This window comes from Arvicola amphibius, chromosome 2 (genome assembly GCF_903992535.2).
Source record: "Arvicola amphibius chromosome 2, mArvAmp1.2, whole genome shotgun sequence".
In the NCBI taxonomy this organism is placed as follows: domain Eukaryota; kingdom Metazoa; phylum Chordata; class Mammalia; order Rodentia; family Cricetidae; genus Arvicola; species Arvicola amphibius.
Genome location: NC_052048.2, coordinates 143,149,034 through 143,167,188, shown reverse-complemented (window position 1 = coordinate 143,167,188; position 18,155 = coordinate 143,149,034). Strand labels below are relative to the sequence as shown.

The following is an 18,155-nucleotide window of genomic DNA, read 5'->3' as shown; positions in this document are numbered from 1 at the left end:
GTGGCTGTTGCTCGGCTTCCGTCCTTGACTGATACCATACACAAGCTTCTTTGGCCTACTAATGTGGACTGGACATCAGCATCTGTCCAGGAATCTTCCAGGCCTTTAGCACCTTGCCTGGGACTGCTGAGGCATCTAGCTTTGTGGGCCCAGCAGCTGGCAGGTTCTCAAGCAAGCTGATGGCCACTGTTGGGTTACTCAGCATACATTATATAAATATATACATAAGTAAATGAGGCATTTGAAAATGTTTTACACTTCATTATAAAAAACTACAAATAAAAATTATTACCAAAATTAACTAGATTCAAAGACTATACAACTTGATGAACTTCTATATGGTTATAGTAGCCATTCAATGCTGAAGCTGTGGCACATCATATCTGATATTATACTTTCACTCTCAAGTATATTTTTATGCACTTACCTAACCAATAAAAAATGAAAAAAAATTGAGTTAGAACTGGATAATGAATTAGCTTTATATCCTTTCATAACTGTGTTCATTACTTGAATTCAACACTTTGTCTCAAGTTTAGCCATTCAAAAAAGGGTGCTTAAAAATAACTGACCATGAAAACAGTATTCCTGGGTTGTAGCTAAAGTAGCATTTATAGAAAAACTTAGGACACCAAATATTTAAATCAGCAAAGAAGGACACCCTCAAATTAGCGGGTCCAGACATTATGTTATGAAAGTAGAAAAATATAGAAAGATAAGCAATCCAGTCAGTACTTGGAAAATGAGCTGCACATGCCAACTTGCGAAGAAGTACACATGACAGATGCCCAACACTTTCAGCCTCGAGAGAAACACAAGTCAACGTGACACTGAGATGGCAGTAGTTCTCGTCGAACGGGCATCATCGAGAAAGCAAAGGACAACAAACGCTGGTGAAGATGTGATGGGGTGCACTGCTGGCGGGAATGCAAATCCATAGTCATTTTGGAAATCTGTTTGCAGGCGTTTCAAACGCTAAAAATAGAACTACCGTTTGACTCAGCTATTCCACACCCCCAAAGAATCAAAGTTACTGTATCGTAGAAGATACCTGCATACCAATGTATGCCATGACACTCTTCACAATGGCGGTATGTACTCACTCTAGATGGCCGTAAGTGAAGGGGTGGGTGAAGAATCGTGCCTTGTTTTATGCCGTGAAGTACTATTCAGTTTGAGAAGAACTGTCATTTGTAGAAAGACGAATAGAACAGGAAACCATCTTTTTAAGTGAAATAAGGTGGACTCACAGAGACAAACAGGTTTCTCGTATAGAATCTAGAGAAAGACATGAAAATAGGACTGTCAGGGAAGAGGAAGAAGATCAGGGAGGGCAATGGGGAGTGAACCGGATCAAGGCAATTATGTGCAGGCATGGAAATATTGCAATGAGACCCATTATTCTGTGGAGTTAAATAACAATGAGATCTAAATAGTAAAGAGGAAATAATAAAGATAAGATCATAAATTGGAACAAGCAGGAAGACATGAGAAGAAGTCAATACAGATGATTTTTTTTTTCTTTGAGGGCAGTAAACTTGTGCCGTGACTGATCACTGGGTGTGATTGGGTTAGGGAATGATGACCCAAATAGTGAATTTTAGGATTGTAACTTTTGCCATTCCCATAGAGTTTATACTTACTAAAAGTGTAAATAATTCCATGCCTCACCTTCCTTTATTTTGCTAATGCAAACAGACAAATCCTTTGGAAAACACTGAGAGGGAGGGGAGTGTAGTGATACTTCATTTGTATTTTAATAAATAAAGCTCGCCTGAAGTTCAGAGTAAAACAGTCACAATGACCAGCCTTACAGACCAGGCAGTGGTGACACACACCTTTAATCCTAGTAGCCACACTAGTTTGCCATAGAAATTGAGCAGTAGTGGTGCACGCCTTTAATCCCAGCACTAGAGAGGAATATAAAACGGGTAGAGACAGCTCTCACACACAGCCTCATTCTTAGATTCCTGGGGGCAGGATCGCCATTTCGGACTGAGGTAGAGGTGGTTGGCTGTTTTGCTTTTCTGACCTTCAGGTTGAACCCCAGTTTCTGTCTCTGGGTTTTTATTAATCGTGGAACAGGGAAGTGAGTCCTCCATGTGGAATATTTAAGAATAACTCCAATTATGTTGGGTAAATTACAGAGAAATATGAGTTGAAAGGGTTCCTTCTACCCATGGGTCCTGGAAAAGGGGAGCATGGTATGCCCTGTAAGGAGCTCTGTAGGAAGGACAGTCACCAAGAGAACAGGCTCACTCAAGCAGGTAGGAAGTCAGACAAAAGCATCCATCTGCAAGGGCTCTTATTAGGAGTAAAACCAAAGCACACACCCAGAAGTCATGAGGGTATCTCATTGGTGCTTTGGAATGTCATGAGGTCACTATCAGAGGAGTGCAACTTGTGACAGGGGCCATCACACTTTGATGGTGGTATAAATTAGCATGGCTTCATTGTTAAACAGCCTGGCAATATCTTATACACACTTCTACCATTTAGCCATCCTCTGGGTGACATTAACCCAAAAGAAATGAAAAAAAATATGTTCACACAAAGACCTGCAGATCATAGCAGCTTTAATGGAAACAATTCTAAATGGGAAACAATCCCTATGTCCACAGAAATGTAGAAAACCTGCTATGCATCCACAGTGGACAAGTACACGGGGATAAAAAGTTAGAAGCCAGTGATATATAAAAGACAGATGAAGTTATCTTAAAATACCCATGCCATTTGAAAGAAGACAGGTAAAATGATCATTATATATGATCCAGTTAACACTTTCAGAAAATGAAAATTAATGTTCAGTATCAAGAAAAAGGAAGGAGAGCCATGTTGTTGTAAATGGACATGAGGAAACTTTTGAAGTTGACGGAAGTTTTTATTGGGAGGATGACTTCCATGGCACACAATAAATTAACATATTAAATATTGATATCTGCAATGTATGAAAATTATACTTCAAGCTTTAGAAATTAACTGGAGGGCTGGGTGTAGCTCAGTAGTTTGACCTTACAGGAGGATTTGGGTTCCGTTCCCAGCTTTGCAAAATAAATCAACTAGAGACAGTTTTCAGCTGTGTAATATTTGTGCCACGTGTAATACTTACCCGTAACCTGATGGCTCAACCACATCAGTTCCCTTCCCCTCTTAATGGCCTGAGAAAAAAAAGACCCTCCCCCACCCCTGCAACCTTAGCCGTGGCTGCAAAGGTTCAGGGACAAATATGTGTAAAGCTATCGATCTACGAAAAGACACTGTCAATTAGCAAGTTATTCTCTTTTCCACCTTGGGGAAAAAAAATATCTGGTTTCTCCCAATTTTGGCTGCTTTCCCCCCTCCCTTCCCTCCTTCATTTTTCTTTCTTTCCTTCTTTTGTGGCTTTTTTTTTTTTTAAATCCCCGCAAACAAAAAAGGGAAAACCCACGCAACCCCACGCCATGGTCTTACGTCACCGACGCCTGGTGAGAGGAAGCGGCCATTGGCCGGTAGGTGCGGGGGGGGGGGGGGGGGGGGGGGGGAGCCGTCCTATAAATTCCCAGCGCACAGGGGCGTGATGCTTTCGGACCCGCGTGCACGGCTGTGTGCGGCCTGGACAGCTTCGTGGAGCTCGAGGACTAGCGGCGGCCGGTCCACGTGACTACCGCCGCGCTCCAGGGCCATGGCGCAGCACCGGGTGCGCAAGCGCAGTGCGGACCCCGAGGCGCGGAAGCTCGAGCGGTAAGCGTCTGCAAGCGCGCCGAGGGCTGGCCTGCGAGGCAGGCAGGCGGGTGGAGCGCCTGGCATGTGGGGCCAGCGGCTCTTTGCTGGGCCGGCCGAGGCGGAAAGTGTGAGGTTAGTCGTAGTCCTGGTGGTGAGGGTGACGGGGGCCATTTCCAGGGCGGTGTTGTCCACGCTGTCGCAGTTTTAGGGTTCGCGGTCGAGGGTGAGGCCTATCCCCGCCCCCACCCCACCCCGGGCCTCCCGCTGCCCTCGGACCGCCTGCCGCAGGCGCTCGACGGCACCCCAGCTTCCTTGTGAGGTGCCAGGAGACCCAGTGTGTGGATAATTTCTTCCCCTTCTGGCAAATTCGGTGGTTTCACCTTCCAGGGCCGGAGGGTGGCGGGGAGAGGAGCCCCTCAGAAAGCAAGTGTGGAGGGGCTTCCTTCCGCTTCTTCCCTAGTCTGTTTCAGGGTGAGATTTAGACCCACCACTCGGTCGTCCACGTCTGCTTACAGCCATTCCGACTTCTAAAAACTACCGTGGCAAGTCTTTTAAAAATGACTTAAAGTAATTCTAGAAAACAGTGTAAACAAGCGGCAGAATTTCCAAAGTCATTTTTTAAAAAAAAAAACAAAAAACTAAGAACCTGGTATGGCCAGCTAGGGGTAGCGCGTGTCTTTAATCCCAGCGCGCTTGGGAGGCAGAGGCAGGTGGATCTCTGAGTTTGCAGCCAGCCTGGTCTACAGAGGGCGTTCCAGGACAGTGAGGGCTACATGGAGCGCCCCTGTCTCAAAAAACAAGCAAAACAAAACACAGGAGTATTTTCCAGAGAAATTATTCCTCTAAACAGATTCTAATTTTGTTTTACAGCTTCTTAGTTGAATTTTAAAACTACCTTTTGATCTGTAGTAAAGGATCCCTGATTTGAAGATGTTTCTGTGATACTATCTGGAAAACAAAACAAAAAACCCAAAAATACTTAAGCTAAACAAAAATCGAAAGTTTTAAATTTTTATAGATAAGCCCTATTATTTTCTGTTAAGAGTTAATTTTTCTTTTCATAGTTGAGAGCATTTGAAACTTTGATGTAGATGTTCTTGAATAATTTGAAAGCTCACAAAAAATGTGTTTTAAAACATGACATGTACTCTGTTTCAAAGGCAATTTTGCGAAAAATTATTTTTTCCTCTGTATTGCAATGTGTAGAATATTTACCTTAAAGTTGGATGACAAACTAATCCTCTTACCTCCCTGGTCCCCAAAACCCCACAGCTTTGAAGGGTGGAGGCTGGTGACATATACCTTCTGTGCCTTTTTTGAGAACGAAATAAAACCAGTTGGAATTGAATAGTGAAATACATTATGTATTTGTATCATTTTAAGATTCATGAGTGGAAAATGTGATTTCTGGTGTGTTTAGAATAAAATTGTAGCCAGGCAGTGGTGGCACACGCCTTTAATCCCAGCACTCGGGAGGCAGAGGCAGGTGGATCTCTGTGAGTTCGAGACCAGCCTGGTCTACAAGAGCTAAAATTGTAAAGTAGTAAACACTTCTTTTGAAATGTTTTTCAGTTAAAATATTGTAATGAAATGATTTTTTAATAGGCAAAATTTGATATATTCGATGTATTTCAGTTTTTAATTCCAGGGTATTAAAAAAAAAACCAAATAGTCTTTCTCACAGACAGTTGTAGCATTTCTCTTTGTTCTGTTGTGGAATTATTTGAGTGGGTTTTTTTTTTTTTTTTGATTATGGAGGCTGCAGGACTCAGCAGTTAAGAGCACTGGTTGCTTTTCCAGAGGACTGGGGTTCACTTCCCCTCCTCCAGGCTGAGACTTGGGCCAGCGAGGTTTGTTAGAAGTTGGCCCTTAGTCCTCCAGAAGCACTAACATGGCGGTTTACAACCGGCTGAACTTCAGTCCCAGTGGATCTGAAGCCCACTTCTGGCCTCAGCATGTACTACGTGCATGGGGCCCACAGACATACATGCAGACAAAAAATCCCCCCCACAACACTTGAACGCACACACACACATAAGAGTATCCATGTTGTTTCAAAGTATTGATTTAAATAAGTGATCAAACTGTGAGTGAATTATCTTACATGTAAATCTGTAAAAGTTGGTTATTGATAATGATAGGGATAGAAATGATACATTTTGACATTAAAAACTACAATATATTCATAACAAATATAAGAATCATGAGAAAATACGTGTAAGGCAATTTTTAGTATAGAGCTTGAGTTTTGATAACCCCATAAGGGATAAATACTTTTAAGAATTTGAATATAAGTGGTTTAGAGTTTTTCATTATTAATAGATACTAAAATCTAATTCAAAGTATTGAATTGTTAGTTTTTCAGGACTTGTCCAAATGGATGAAGATACACATTACAATAAAGGTACTGGCATTAAATATTATTTGGGGGGAGGGGAAGAGCTAGATGATATGATGAAGTTCTGATTTGTTTTGCATTGCGATTTTATTTTAGTTGAAGATGTTGTTGGAAGTCATGTAGAAGATGCAGTGACGTTTTGGGCCCAGGTAAATAGAAGTGTGGTTGATTTTTCTACCTTCCCCTTTCTAGCCCATGCCTTTCCTAAGAAAACAAAGTACAAAGTTAAGAATAAATGTATTTGTTTTCGTTATCAGTACCACTCTTGACGAACTCATGTGGCGCAAGACATACTTAGAAGACAAATGACCCCAACTTGCAGTTTTTCTAAGTTGATTAATATGCTTGTAATACAGCTGAATTAAACAAGAAAATAATCAAGATTGGGACTTCAAAATCATGTTCAGTAGGGTCAGGAAGCTACATACTGTTGTATTTATGAAGTTATAGCTCCATCTAGAGGTCTTTTGTAAGATTGTTTCCTGAAAACAAACATTTTTTTTTTATTATTAAAGAAAACTTGATTAAAAAGATTTTAGCTTTCTGACCTGTCTTTGTGTGGGGCTTTTTTTGTGCCTTTAACACATTGACAATATTTTTCTCATTTTTTATTCTTTGAGAATTTTATTAAACATGTTGTCATCATACCCACACCTCTATTCAAAATAAAGTTTCGTTCTTGATCCTGCCATGGACCAGTTTGTTACGCAGGGACTAGCAGACCTGCTGACATTGCAGGAGTTGTAGAGCATCAGCAGGTGGCCTCAGAAAGCGCACAGCAGCACTTGCCAGTTGGCCTAGGTGTAAGGCACACCCAAAAATTTCGTGTTTTCCCAATTTTCTTGGTATAAAGGTGAACAGTTCCATTGCTGGAGGGTTGGGCAGCCTAGTTTTAAAAATAACATTAATTATATTTAACGTCTGAATTTGGTTTCACGTACCATTTATATCTATAAAATAACATTTTAACATGCTTTTCCTGTTTAATATTTTTAATTTTTTTATTTTTTTGAGAATTTCATACAGTATATTTTGATATTGTTATTCCCTAACTCGTAGATCCTCACCCACCTCCCTACCTACACACCTTCATGCTCTTTCTCTTAAAAACAGAACAAAAACCCATGGTATTCAATTTATGTTGGTTGGCTACTCCTGCTCAGGAATGTGATTAATATATCCAGTATCATTCCATTAAAAATACCGATTTTCCCAGAAGCTATCAATTTTGAGTAGCTTCTTTGCTAGGTTTGGGGTTTCCATGTTCACTTTCCCTCTTCCATGCTGGGATTTGGGACAGCATTGTTTTGTTAGAAGTTATATTGTGGGGGAGATCAGATGATATGTCAAACATGGGACCATTCTGAATACTCCTATGCCATTTCAAAGATATTTCTTGAAAGTTTCTAGCATATCAGAAGGTGGTAGATTGTAAAAGGAATAAAGATAGGGAGAGAAAGATACTCAAGACACTAGGAGATGAAAAAGAAAACCCTGTTCATTTTTTCTAATTGCATAAATTTTAATGTAAGATAAATATTTATGTAATTATGAAATTTGGAGAATTAATGAAATATTTCTGATGTCAGTGACAGATTGAAAATCAGGTAAGTATATTCAGTTTTAACTACATAGTTAAATGTGTGGTGGTACATCCCTTTTACCCCAGCATTTGAGAGGCAGAGGCAGGTAGATTTGAGTAATGGACAGCAAGGCTGACAGACTTTTTCTCAACAAAACAAGAAAACAACAAAACAAAATTAAGCACCAAAGTTCTTGGGTTTCAGATTTTAAGATGTGAATCTTTCTAATATATCCCAACCAGTGGATTTTTGGTTTTGCAAGCTGTACATGGTAAGGGAGGGAAGAAAGTTGTATTTATCTACACTTGCCATGGCTTGGGAACTCCTTTTTGATGAGACTAAGTGTACAGTGTGTAAATAGAAGTTATATGGAGCTACGGAAGAATATTATTAAAAGTTCTTAAAAACTGGGCTGGGGAGATGACTCAGAGGTTAAGAGCAGTGACTGTCTTTCCAGAGGTCCTGAGTTCAACTCCCAGCAACCACAGAGTGGCTCACAACTATCTATAATGAGATCTGGTACCCTCTTCTGACGTGCAGGCAGACACGCAGGTAGACCACTGTATACATAAATAAATCTTTAACAACATCAAAAAGTTCTTAAAAGCCAAAGAATATTTAGAATTTGTGGTGAGTTATACTTAAGCACTATATATTTTTATTTTTGATTTTTAGAGACAGGGTTTCTTTGTGTAATAGTTCTAGCTGTCCTGGAACTAGCTCTTGGAGGCCATGACCTCAAACTCACAGAGATCTTCCTGCTTCTTTCTGCCTCCTGAGTTCTGGGATTAAAGGTGTACACCACCACCACCCGGCACTTATTTTTATTATTTTTTAAGTTGTGTATGTGTGTTTTGACTCTTTATGTCTGTCCACAATTTGTGTGTCTGGTATTCATGGAGTCAGAAGAGAACATTGGATCCCCTGGAACTGGAGTTACAGACAATTGTGAGTTGCCTTGTAGATGCTAGGAATTGAATTGATTCCTTTGGAAGAGCAACGAGAGCTCTTAACAGCTGAGCCATCTTTCCAGCTGTGCACATACTTTTAAAATGGTGCTCACATGTTGTGGGTCTGGGTCTGTGTTGTGTATTAATAGCACATGTGCCCCTTAATGGTGCCCTACTGATAGACAAATTATACATTTAAGTTCATTATATAGTAACCCTATATATGTACTAAAATAATTCTTCCTAGATTAGTGCTATCACTTTAGAAATACAATGTGAGTCCTATGAGTAATTAAACCTAGGTTTTGCAGCCACATCGGAGTAAGTACAATGAATAGGTAAATTCATTTTAATACATATTTTTATTTAACATAATATATCTAAAATATCATTTCAAAATCTAATCAGCAAACTGGACATGGTAATCTCAGGTACTTGTGGAGCTGACCCAAGAGGATCTTGAGTTTGCAGCTATCTTGAAATACTTAATCATACCCTGTTCAATAAAATAAGACTGGGGATGTGGTTGTACAGTACGTGCCTAGTATGTGTGAGGGAGGCTATGGCTTCCATTTCCAATGCTAGAAGAAAGTGCACTTATACGTTCCCAGCACCTAAGGGACAACTCGCACCCTCTGTAATTCCAGTTCCGGGGATTTGGTGCCTTCTTTTGACCATCAAATTTTGCCCTCCTTAGCACCAAGCACGTGTTTTGCACATAGATACATGAAGGCAGAATACTCACACCCATAAAATGAAAATAAATTTGGGCTGGAGAGATGGCCTAGTATTTAAAATTATTACTCTCATTGCTTTTCTAGAGGATGCTAGTTCAAATCCTAGCACCATGTCAGGCAGCTCACAATTTCCTGTAACTCCAGCTTTAGGAGATCAAATCACGCTCTTGCTAACACTAACAGACACAGAGACACACATGAATAAAATAAATTGACAAAATTAAAAATAGAGCTATGATCTAAACTGGGACTCAGAACTTCTGTAAATGACCAGATAGCAAATATTACATGATTAATGGGTCATACATTCTCTGTTGTAGCTGTTCATCTCTGTTAGCCCTACCATTGTAGTATAAAAGCTGCCATAGACAGCATGTTGAAAGAAGGTATGTAGTTGTCACCCAATAAACTTTGTTCATCAAAACAGGTTGGTATAATTTACCTACTTATTATTCCAACCATCAACTTGAGGCTCCCAAAATGCAAATCATAAAACCTTTTTGATGTTTGGGGTGAGATGAGATCAGAGACATAAAGAGATTTGGAAACAGAGGTAAGCCAGGGTGAAGATCTGTTGTTTGCTTCCCCTGCCTGATTTCTGCCAGATAAGTCACTTGAAAGAGAATACTTCAGGATTGTTGGTGTTCTTAGTCAGATGAATGACAACTCCTTCCTCCTTCACTCCCCTTCCCTCCTCCCTTCCTCCCCTCCTCCCTCCTCCCCTCCCCTCCTCCCTCCCTCCCTTCGTTTTTTGTGTTTCTCCCCCCCACCCCCCATGTGTGTGTATTTTTGAGATGAGTCTCACTGTATAGTGCTGGCTGGCCTGGAACTCACTATGTAGACTGCCTCTCTGCCTCTGAGTACTGGGATTAACGGTGTGTTAATTCATTCCCCACATCTATTTGTTTCTTTCTTTGAAAGGAACTTCCATTTATGTAGTCTGTGTATTGATAGTGAATCACAGGAGTATTTTGATATACTCTGAACTTTATTTACAGATTCCAAGAACTGATTCTAATGCTTCCTGGGGTCAGTTTAAATTTAGTTGTTTTTTTTTTTTTTTTTTTTTTTTTTTGTGCTGGGACTGAACCCAGGGCCTCATGCATACTAGGCAAATGTTCTACCAACTGTGCTATTACCAAAGCCCCTGTTTTCCATTTTTTTGAATGATGACAGCGACATTCATCATGATGATTTAGAACTACTCTTTGAGAGGTTTTTGATCACCAGATATTATGAGCTCATTGAATGGTTTTTTGTTGCTGTTCTTTTTTTGAGACAGAGTTTTTCTGTAGCTTTGGAGCCTGTTCTGGAACTAGCTCTGAAGACCAGGCTGGCCTCAAACTCAGAGATCTGCCTGTCTCTGTCTCCAAAGTGCTGGGATTAAAAGTATGTACCACCACTGCCAGATTTCATTGAATATTTTATTCTTGTGTCTCTACAAAGCTTTATTTGAATTCTATTTATGTGATCTGAGCTTCTTGCTATTAAACTTCATGTAGCTTAGTAAATGATAGCACAAGAATTTGATCTAATTCCCAGTGCTCTAAAGTCCTTTAAGTGTCATGCTTAGTAGAATCCTCAATTATATATAATACCAACAGAATTTATTGAATCTCATACTTTTTCTGTTTTCTTCTTAGAATGTTAGTAAAAATAAGGATATTATGAAGATCGGTTGCTCACTATCTGAAGTTTGTCCTCATGCTAATTCAGTTTTTGGGAATCTTGATCCTAAGAAGGTAAGCTTTATTTCTGCATATAACCATTTGATCTTATATGTCTGTTTTCTTACATTCTAGAATTAAAGATTTTGGAATTTGGAAAGACAGAATTTTTTAGAATTTTTAAGAATTTCCAAAAACCTACAATAATAGTAAATTTATTTAATTAAAAATAACTATGGTCAAGAATTCTGATATAAGCTACAATCTGGATGACTCTTGATCAAATGTGGGGTCTAGTGCATGTTAGATGAGCCCTCTACCACCAGAGCTGCGTCTTCAGCCTCTATGTTGATGTAAGACTTTTGTCTTAAATGTGTATGGCTAATACTTGCTCCTAGTCTGTGCCTAACTTGATTACCTTCTGGATATCACTTGAAATCTGATCTAGATTAGTGTTTTCTTTTTTATTATGTGATTTCTCTTTCCTACTTCAACTCTTCACTTACAGAAAGATGGGGGAAGAAGGATAGGAGAGAAGAGGAGAGGGAGGAGAAGGGGGTCAGAGTGAGAGGGAAAGGCAAGGGCGATACACGCACACACGTGCACACACACACAGAGACAGAGACAGAGAGAGAGAGAGAGAGAGAGAGAGAGAGAGAGAGAGAGAGAGAGAGAGAGAGAGCGCGCGAGCAAGCGCCTGTACTTGTTTAGAGACCAGAGATTGGATGTCTTTTTCTATTGCTCTCCATTTTACTTTTTTTTGAGACAGGGTCTGTCACTGAAGCTGGGGCTCAATTGTTTTGGCTAAGCTTTCTGACTTTTTCATTATTTCGTCCTAAGAAACATCTTTGACTAATCTTTTCTTAGTTGGACTTCTCCAACAAGACATTATAATATCATACTATTGATAAATTGTATATGTTGTCATGTAGGGTGGAATTTGGGAGGTTTGTGAACAATTGTAACAACTAAGATTTCCCTTGTACTGTATTTCTCCAAATCTACTTTTTGTTTCCATGGAGACAATATTATCTCAGCTGAGAATGTATGTTTTTAAGTGGTTATCACCCTGGAATAGTTTTGTATTTTCCACTTCCACTTTTAGTAGACATTTGACAATGGAAGATTGCTTTTGGTTGTCTCAACTGGAAGTGGTGCTACTGATATCTATTGGGTGATGCCAAAGGGAATGATGGCAAACATCCCGTACTGCTCTTCACCTCTAAATAAAGAACCATCCAGTCACAAATGTCAGTAGAGCTGAGGCAGGATCAAAATTCATACTATAATTTTTTTGCTCTTTTATTAAACATCATTAAACTAAAGTCTAAATTTGATATTAATAGTCTTGTCTAATTTTATTCAGTTAACCATGCAGCAGAAAGCACTTGATTTTATTGTTGCTTGATTAAACGATTCAAGAGACATTGAGTAACGAAAAGAAAACTTTATTGGCCAAAAAATGGAGAAGTGGAGTCTGTGCTTGCAGTTCAGCCTCTCGACTCCAGGGAGCTAAGGAGTTATGGTATAGGAATAATGAGGAAGAGAAACCAGGAAGAAGGATGCATCTTTTCTGTGAATAGGCACACATCTTTGAAGACCTTGGGTGCTATGTTTTTCTGTGTCTTCTGTGGTCTGTTATTTTCACATATAACCAAAAGGTTAAAGTCTTAAAGAACACAGACAGAGATGCCAAGCCTTTCATTCTGGTTCCAGTCACAAATTAGACATCTGTAGGCTCAATGGAGAATCAGTGCTTTCATCAAAAGTTACCTTCAACTCTGTGACAAGTGACTGTTTTTTATACTCATACAACAGAGGCAGATGTACAACAAAGCTGATAGTGCATTGACCTCCAAAATTGTTAGTGTCTTTGAAGTTAATTAAGAACACAGAAACGGGAGAGTTTTGTTTTGTTTTCTTGGTAAAAATGTTTTTAATGTCCTTATGTAAGGTAAAAGGTATAAAAAATCATTCTTTACTCACAGGAATTATAGATTCCACCAGGTTCAATATTAAATTTAAATAGAATATTCTTGGCATGTTTAGGTATAAAAATATTTTACCTGTTTTCTTTCAGATATTAAAGCAGTAAGATGCTTTTAAAACATTAAGATGCTTTTAAAACTTTGTTTTTTATATTTTTTATTCATTTTTTCTTTTTAAAATTTATTTTTTAACTTATTTTTTTACTGACGTTTCTTTTCCCTTTTGAAATATCTTTATTCTTTCACAATTTCATATATGTGTATAATACCTCTTGATCCTACCTAGCCCCAAATCCCTTTACCCACTCCTTCCAGACACCCTATGGTGTGTTCCCCTTTCATTTTTATACTTTCCCCCTCTAAGTCTTTCTTTTTGTAACCCACTGAGCCCAGTTAGTGCCCCCTTCTAGAATGTTGATTGATCATGGCTAAGTCTGATGTGGGCAGCTGCTGAAGTGAGTTTGTGAGTGCACGGCCATGTTATATCTTGGAGGACCATTTCCTGGCACTTGTCCCCATCCTCTAGCTCCCATGATGTTAGAACCTCTGCTTAGAGGTTGATGGAGATTTCCCATATAGAGCAGAGTACTCCGTAGTCACGTATTCTTAGCACTTGGACTAATAGAGTTGCTACATCAAATGCTGCCCATTACAGAAAACAGCTTCTCTAGCCAAGGTTGAAAGCAGCACTAATCTGTCTTTATAAATATAAATTGTCTTACTTTGCTTTCTATTGCTGTGTCAAATACCATGACCAAAAGTATCTTGAGAAGGAAAGTTTATGCCATCTTGCAAGTTGTAGTCCATCACATCAAGTGAAGTCAGGACAGACACTCAAGGCAGGAACCTAGAAGCAGAGACTGTGAAGGAGCACTGCTTTCTGGCTTGCTCACCCTACTTACACATCTCAGGACCACCTGCAGAGGGGTGACACCACCTACAGTGAGCCGGGCCCTCCCACATCAACCATCAATCAAGAAAATGTCCCACAGGTTTGCCCATAGGCCAATCTTGTGGGGGACATTTTCTCAATTGAGGTTCCCTCTTCCAGAATGGCTCTGGCTTGTATCAAGTTGACAGAAACTAACCAGGACATACATATTTAGAGGCAGTTTGACACCATGTTTATTTAACAAAACAGCAGTATTAGGTTCTCCCCTATGGCCTTCCAAGCTATGGGTTTTTGACCAGGTTAATGGTACCAGGTATGAGTTCCCTCCTATGGAGCAGGCCTCAAATTCAATCAGAAAGTGGTTGGTTATTACCACTGTTGCATCTTGCCTGGTAAAGCCGTATTATAGTGTTCAGGATTTATTTCTGGGTAGTACCTTGAATGACTTCCTCCCCAGTGGACTGTATAGCACATTATGGCACTATGAAAGATACAAGCAGGGACAAGTTTTCAGATAAGTTGTGGTTTCTCTGTGTCCTGCAACCAAAGTATGTTGGTTCTGCGGTAATAAGAGTTTTACCATCTAGTTACAGTGATGAGCCTCTGCTTTTTTGGGGCTTCTTTGACCAATTAATCATAGGGAGTTGATTTATGTATTCTAAGCTATCCCTTTATCTCTGGAGTAAAGACAACTTGGTCATGGTGGGTGATCTTTTGGATGTGTTCTTAAATTCAATGTGCAAATATTTTGTTGAGAATTTTTTTTTTTGTGTGTGTAATTTCATCACAGGCATTTCTGATTCTCTTGTTATTGTGTCTTTATTTGCTTTTGGTATTAGGGTACTAATAGCTTAGTAAAAAGAAGTGGGTGATGTTACTTCTTTCTTTATGGTAAGGTTTGTGAAGAATTAGTGGTGGTTCTTCCTTGAAGGTTTGGTAAAATTCACCAGTGAATCTGGCTCTGAAATTCTTTTAGTTAGGAAAATTCAAATTACTGCTTCAGACTCACTGTTACAGATCTGTTTACATTGTTCATCTCACTTTGGCTTAATTTGTTATGTCATTTACATCTAGGAATTTATGAGTTTCTTTTAGTATTTCTAATTTTGTGAATGTATATTTTCAAGGTAAGACCTAATGATTTTCTGATCTCATTGGTAGCTGCTGTAATGACTCTTTTGGTCACTTATTTTATCAATTGTCATTTTTCTTTTTCTTTTTGTTAGTTTGGCTAAGGGTTTGTCAGTTTTATTATCTTTTCAAAGAACAAAGTATTTTTTCCTCATTTCACTATTTTCTGAAGATTTCTTTTCACCTATTGAATTGTGATTTGATGTGTTGTTCTTGGTCCAGGTTCTAAGGTGAATAATTGACTTATTTATTTGAGATTTCTCTGATTTCTTAGGTAGGCACTTAGAGCTATGCAGTTCCCTCTTAGGATTGCTTTCATTATATTTCAGGTTTTGGCATGTTGTGTTTTCATTTTCATTTGATTCTAATAATTTATTTTTTTCATGTCTTTATTTCTTCAAGAACCCAGTTGTTTTTCAACAGTGTGTTATTTCATAACATAATTTAGCCTTTCCTGTGGCTTCATGAATTTTTTTTTCTCTGCAGTTCAAAGAATTTCTCAGAGTATTTTCTCTAGAGCTAGCATGGTGGTCATAAATTCCTTTAGCCTATTTTTGTCATGGGAAGATTATATTTTTCTTGAATTATTATAGGTAGCTTTGTTGGGTATAGTAGTATGAGTTGGCAGTTTTTCAGAATTTGAAATAAACCTGTTCAGGCCCTCCTGGCTTTTAAGGTTCCATTGAATAATCTGTTGTTACTTTGATGGGCCTGCCTTTATTTATGGTGTGGAGTTTCTCTCTTGCAGCTTTTAGTATACTTTCTTTGCCCTGTATATTTGGAGTTTTAATTTGACAACGTGAGGTTCTTTTCTGGTCTTGGTGTAAATGCCTATTGTATCTGGATTGGCACCTCTTTTCTTAATTCTGGGAAAGTTCCTGTTAGGTTTTTTAAAAACTGCTTTCTGTGCCTTTAGAACTAGATTTTCTGTCTTCCATGCCTACTCATAGATTTATTTAGTCTTTTTAGAGTGCCAGTTGTACCTTGGAATTTCTCCTGCTACCTGTTTGAACTTTGCCTTGTTTGATGGTTCCAGTTCCTCAACCTTGCCTTAAGCACAGATAATCTGCTCTCCCCTTGATCTGTTCTATCTGTAGACTTTTCATAGAGCTTTTTGACTTTTTTTTTAAATTTCCAACATTTCTTTGTTTTTTTTTTTCTCAGTATTTTTCCTTACTGAATTTCTTCTTCATATATCTTATCCAGCCCCTAGCCTTCCTCATTTCATTCAGCTGTTTGCATTCTCAGTCAGGAGCTTGTTTTCTTTGATTTCCTTGGATATAATTATAATTATTCCTTGAGCTCTCTCTCTGTGATTTCATTTAACTCTTGCTAGATACCATTGCTGTAGGATTAGTAAAATTTGGAAGGATTATTTGTGTGTGTGTGTGTGTTTCTTATGTCACTGTGTTTGAATTTATGCATGTGATGTTATTCATTTGCTGTATTTTTTTCTATCAGTTGTATTCTTTCAATTGAAGTATTTGAAGTGTTTTTGTGGGACTTGGATGTGGTAGAGTTCAGTGTGCAGTTCATAAAATAGTTCCCCAGTTAGGAGCTGAGGGTGCTAGGTATAAACTATGCATTACTTTCTTATCAGGATATAAACTTCAAGATAAACCACAGTTACTTGATATTATTATGGAGAAACTAGTCAGTTAATGACAGTGGTCCCTTTGGCTTACATAACTGCTGGAAGATGAATAACTAAGGATAGTGTGGAGTGTACTCAGATTTTAGTTAATAAAATTAGGGATGGTAGGGAGGTAGAGTGGGTAAGGATAAGGATTAATTATTTGTCTTAGGGTTTCTATTGCTGTAATGAAGCACTGTGGCCAAAAAGAAAGTTGGAAAGAATTCATTCTGCTTACACTTTCATATTGGCTGTTCATCGTTGAAAGGAGTCAGGACAGAATCTCACACAGGAATTCAGAGGCAGTAGCTGATGCAGAGGCCATGGAGGGGGGGCTGCTTAGTGGTTTGCTCCTCATGGCTTGTTCTGTCTGCTTTCTTATAGAACCTAGGACCACCAGCCCAGGGTTGACATCACCCACAATGAGCTGGGCCCTCTCCCATCAATCACTAATTAAGAAAATTCTCTATGGCTGGCCTAAAACCTGATATTATGGCAGTGGTTCTCAATCTGTGGTTTGCGACCCTTTCATAGGGGTTACCTAAGACCACTGGAAATATCAGATATTTACATTATGATTCATAAGAATATTAAAATTAGGTTATGAAGTAGCAATGAAAATAATTCTATGGTTGGAGGTCAACATGAGGAACTTTAATAAAGGATCACAGCATTAGGAAGGTTGAGAACCACTGTCTTATAGGGACATTTTCTCAATTGAGATTCCCTCCACTCAGATGACTACAGTTTGTGTCAAGTTGGAATAAATCTAGCTAGCACAATATTAGATTTATTTTGAAAAGAAAAAAAAAACAAGGTGTATAAAGTAACTAGGACATGAAAATTGTGGTCCTGTTAGAGGTGGTTATAGCTATGGAATGTTGTAATTAAGTAAAAAGAAGAGGTGATAAAGATGAAGGAATAAGAGGAGGCACTATACGAGATGTGGGAGAAAAGTGTAGTAGAAACGGCTTCATATTAGACTGGTGGAAAACAGTACTGAAACCTACTTGAGCAATAGACGAACAAAAGGAGATCATCACGAGATACATATGCAAGAGTGAGATTAAATAATAGAGAATAAGAAATAAAAAGAATACAATAAAAATATTTACAGAGAATTGCTGGCACAGCTATGCTGAGTTGAGAGGTAATGTCTTCTGATTCTTCTGGCTCTAGCAGGCTCCTAGGTGTGTAAGGGGCAAGTAGGAACTGTTGGTCTCTGCAGCCTCAGTGTTCTTGGGGTTCTGGCATGTAAGGCAGGAGAGATTTTAAGACCTTTCATGTTAATTACCTTGGATTTCTGCATTCCTTGATGGCAGTTTTCTTTTTTTTACTTTTTTAAAATTAATATTTATTGAGCTCTACATTTTTCTCTGTTCCCCTCCCTGCCTCTCCCCTCCTCCCTTCAGCCCTCCCCCAAGATCCCCACGCTCCCAATTTACTCAGGAGATCTTATCCTTTTCTACTTTTG

At 38.9% G+C, this 18,155-nt stretch overlaps 1 protein-coding gene across 1 annotated transcript in view; it reads left to right on the top strand.

Moving 5' to 3' along the window:
- The first annotated feature begins 3,784 nt into the window (after window positions 1–3,784).
- Stk31 (serine/threonine kinase 31) overlaps window positions 3,785–18,155 on the top strand; it is an 84,497-nt gene continuing 70,126 nt past the window's right edge. Inside the window, 4 exon segments of the mRNA XM_038320247.1 lie at window positions 3,785–3,834; window positions 6,060–6,106; window positions 6,197–6,249; window positions 11,014–11,112. Coding sequence (XP_038176175.1) covers window positions 3,785–3,834; window positions 6,060–6,106; window positions 6,197–6,249; window positions 11,014–11,112 — 249 coding nt within the window.